Here is a 4154-nt window from a genome sequence, read left to right as displayed (position 1 = left end):
AGAGATTTCTTATGAAAAAGTACATTGCTGATATGTATGTGAAATTTAGGATTTCTAGCCTTGCTTCAATATCTCACATTTGAGTCTTTTTTTCTCTTTTCTTTCCCCTCTCTACAACTTTTATCATTTCCTTCATTTTTTTTTTCTTTTCCCCTTCCCCACCAATTCATCAATTATCAAATGACATACAGGGAAAAATTGCTTGTAAGCTTTTTGATGTCTTATTTCTCTTGCTGTTAGTAAATTCCTTTTCCTCTTCAGTGAAGTAAATGTACAAAGAATCCTATGAACATTTACTTTTCACTAGAGTACAAGTGGAAATTAGCAGAGAATAGTACATTTTTTCAATGTTCATTGCTATTTCAGAATCCTAAACATTCTGCCATTCACTAAACTGTACTATATATCTATATTTTATATCTTCTTTTTCTCCCTACTTCCCATTCCTCCTCCTCCTTAATTTTCTTCTTGGTTTTCTTTCCTCTTTCTCTTTACTGAAACTGAGTCTGATTATTTTTTATTGGTTGTTATTCATTACTCATTCTTTCTGCAGGGGCTTTGTACACTTGGGAGCTGGTCTTTCTGTCGGCCTCTCTGGATTAGCTGCTGGTTTTGCCATTGGTATTGTTGGTGACGCGGGTGTGCGAGGAACAGCACAGCAGCCACGCCTCTTCGTCGGCATGATTCTCATCCTTATTTTCGCTGAGGTAAGTGTCAGTTTTGTATCATTTCTCAATTTTTTCCCAATCTTTCGTGGTTTGTACTTTACTCCCTCCCCCTGCTATATTTTGTCCTTATGGAAATAACATTAAAAAGAATGAAAACTGCCGAACTTGTTCGTGCATGTTATGTCTCTACCTAGGATCTCAACCACAAGGAGAAACGAATAACAGTCCCTTTCTGTGCCCTCAGGTACTGGGTCTGTACGGTTTGATCGTTGCCATCTACCTCTACACCAAGACCTCAAGCAGCTAAGCATAGAGCATAGAAAGCCCCAAGGCCCTCTTTAGCATCCCTCATATATCATCATCGTTTTGGGTCGACTGATTTTCATCATTTTTTGTTGCTTATTTAATTTATTTAATCATTTTTTTTATTCATTTTCTTTTTAGTGAGGTAGTTTTATACAAAATTATAAGAGGGTCTTAAAAGAATTTATATGTGTTTTTAGTGAAAAATTTGTATATATTGTGTATATTACACATGCATATATTTATATATATATAATGTGTATTTACATGAACATGTACATCTGTCTTATTTGATTATACTTTATTTAAAATTTTATTACTTTTAAAAGAATTGTTATAGTATTGTTCATAATAGTTAATTACTGCGTAATTTGATGCAGTTTAACAAGGTGAGGGATATTGTCTAGGAGGCTTGCATAAGTTCCTCCTTGGACAGTGGTTCTAAATTATGTAATTTTGTATAAATGTAAATTGTCTTTCTCCTATCTCTTCTTGTCCTCCAATATAGCTTCTTTACATAGCATTGTCTCCTGATACTTCTTCCATGTTGGGGCCAAGGTGTGCTGGTCAGATTTCTTCCAGGAGAATCAGTCCTAGCAAGACCATGCAATATTGAAGAGTAGATGTTGGAACTAACAAGATATTACTGGTATTCACTGGTCTGATTCTCTTGGATTGTCTGATGTGGATGCCAGGGCTCTGCAGCTTTCTTGTAAGGAGTGATGGGCATGTCTCATGTGAGGAACTACGTTCCCATTGAAACCTGTGGACTTTGTAGTCATCTAGGACTGCAAGAGATGTGCATGGAAGCCCACATGTTTCCTTCAGATTTTTAAACTAGCATTATTTGAGGACGTTGTTTCTACACCTGGGGATGTCCTGCTCCAAGGCTGAGGAAACGGACAGACCTTAAAGGCGGTTCTTGCAGTGTTGGCTGTGCTGAGTTTCCCGCCTGGGTGGTCGTCAAGAAGTCTGGAGTTCAAGGTCATGATGACTTGCTTGCATCCAATGATGTTCCAATGCTACAAGCTCTCTAAGTAGCTAAGATCAACAACCTCCTCTGTATTATTTCTTTGCTCATGTTAGAAAACGGCATCTACCATCACCTAGCTGTTATCTTAGTTGTGATAGTCGTAACTTGAACTAGCATGGTAGTAAGCAAGGTCGTGCATCTCGGCTCCTACTTGCAGCGACCCCCATGATTGGAGCACAAGGGATCCTGGTTGCCCACTCAAGGGTGAAGGGGCCATATCATCTATTACCCAGATTCTTGTACAGACTATTTATGGTTGGTCAGTGTTGACGAAAGTCCCAAGGCTTTATTTTATTTCATATTCTTAGATATTTCAATTTAATTTTTTTATTTTTTTTTTTTAAGCATTGTTGGGGATACAAGAACAGCTAAGTTTTGTATTAGGGATACATTTCCCGGGGAACTTGTGTATCCTCGCAAGTAGCTTAGAAGTATGTACCCCAAATTTTTCCTGTGAATAGCATCTGCAGCTACAGCTCAACTCCTGGGAAATGACACTGGCCAACAAGTGGTACTGAAAAAAATGAAAAATATATATACAAAAACATTCCAAGCAAGGACATTGTCATTGTTTTGTGCTTTCCATCTTGAAGATAATGTATGGATAGTTGTGGTTGTCAAACTGTTATCAGGTGTATGCATTGTATAAATGGTATTAAATATTATGTAATGGTATATTGTTAATAAAGATAGCTTGAGTTGGATACTTATGATTTTAACATCATATTTATTTGATTATACCCTTTACTGATTGGACACTGATCTTGGCAGAAAAAAGTACTTGTTAATCTGTTTAGTATTAACTTGTAGATTGATGATATTCCAAGAAGAAAAATAAAAAGGGTAATCATGAAAAAAAAAAAAAAGTTTATTTTTTTCTGTGCTTATTTAAACTTAGCAGAAGCCAGTCTACATCTCATAGTGTAACTTTGTATAGTATGGTCAGAATTTTCCTCAATGACATAGAAGGATTTATAATACTTGCTTTGAAACTCAAATGATTTGAATCTATACCCTAAACCATCCCATGCCTACTCCCCCAGTCAAATTTGTTTTTCAGTCTAAATCTAAATCTCTTCCCTGATACCTCCTACTCCTCCTCACTTCATTTGTCACACCAGGCAACCTAAACATTCCACTCCACTCTCTCCTACTACCTTTAAAGTTATTTGCAGATATTCTTCATCCTCCTCTAGTACCCTACACCCCTACACCCTCCCAACATACCCCACCCTCTCTACCTCCCCCTTAACCTTTCCCATTTTACTAGTCCCAGCTCTTCTTCATTTACTTCCCTCTTTTCCCTACTTTTTCAACAGCCATCTCTGTTTTTCTTGAACATTGTTCCTATACCTTCCCCAGTCACATATACAATGTAATTCACTCAGTTGCCCTACCCTTAACCCTCCCCTTTCTACTAATCTCTGCTCTAGTTCACTTAATCCCCTATTTTCCCTTTTCACTACCATACTATCCTGTAATGATCTCTAATCTTTGACATCTAACACATTTTATGCTAATCTTTAACTCCTACCCTTTCTGACACAATACTTTACCATAGTGCTATATGACCTTTGACGTCTAGCACAGTTACTTGTTGCAAACATCAGACATTCTAAGAATAACGAATGATGATGAAATTATTGTAAAGTACTGCAGTACTATCTCCATTTCTGTGTATAGGCTCTGCAATCCATTTGGTTTCGTGTTTTACCATAAGGATCTAGTTGAACCAGGTAGTAGTGAACACCCTATCTGCCACAGGTCATGATGCATCTATTTCTTTGGTCTAACTCGTCCAATTATTTAATATCTTTCTTATGAACACGGTGGCTGAAAGAACCTCATCTCAAAATCACTCATTGGATAAAAACCTTTATATTATGGAAAACTGTTTCTAAGCATATGTAACATCACAGTTGCTGTTGTGAAGTGGCTTGTCAGAATATTTTTTCTGGTATGGCATTACCTTTAAGACCTCCACTGAATATGTAATCAGTAATGTTGACACCTAACTAGTATAGCAAGTATACATCTTTTTTTGTGAAGCTATGAACATTTAATGTTACGTTATATATCTTATCTACATTATTTCCTGACTTATTTTATACATTTTTCATGTTTTTCTTTAGTTCATCTTTAGTGCAGCA

General features: G+C 36.6%; 1 protein-coding gene across 1 annotated transcript in view; it reads left to right on the top strand.

Moving 5' to 3' along the window:
• LOC113821104 (V-type proton ATPase 16 kDa proteolipid subunit c) overlaps positions 1-2708 on the top strand; it is an 8138-nt gene extending 5430 nt beyond the window's left edge. Inside the window, exons 3-4 of the mRNA XM_027373552.2 lie at positions 554-707; positions 913-2708. Coding sequence (XP_027229353.1) covers positions 554-707; positions 913-975 — 217 coding nt within the window. The 3' untranslated portion in view covers positions 976-2708. The remainder of the gene's footprint in view (positions 1-553; positions 708-912) is intronic.
• Positions 2709-4154: the final 1446 nt, after the last annotated feature.

The sequence above is a fragment of the Penaeus vannamei genome, chromosome 37 (assembly GCF_042767895.1).
Source record: "Penaeus vannamei isolate JL-2024 chromosome 37, ASM4276789v1, whole genome shotgun sequence".
NCBI classification, from domain to species: domain Eukaryota; kingdom Metazoa; phylum Arthropoda; class Malacostraca; order Decapoda; family Penaeidae; genus Penaeus; species Penaeus vannamei.
Note: the sequence above shows the minus strand (reverse complement) of the source record. Positions and strands in the feature narration are given on the sequence as shown.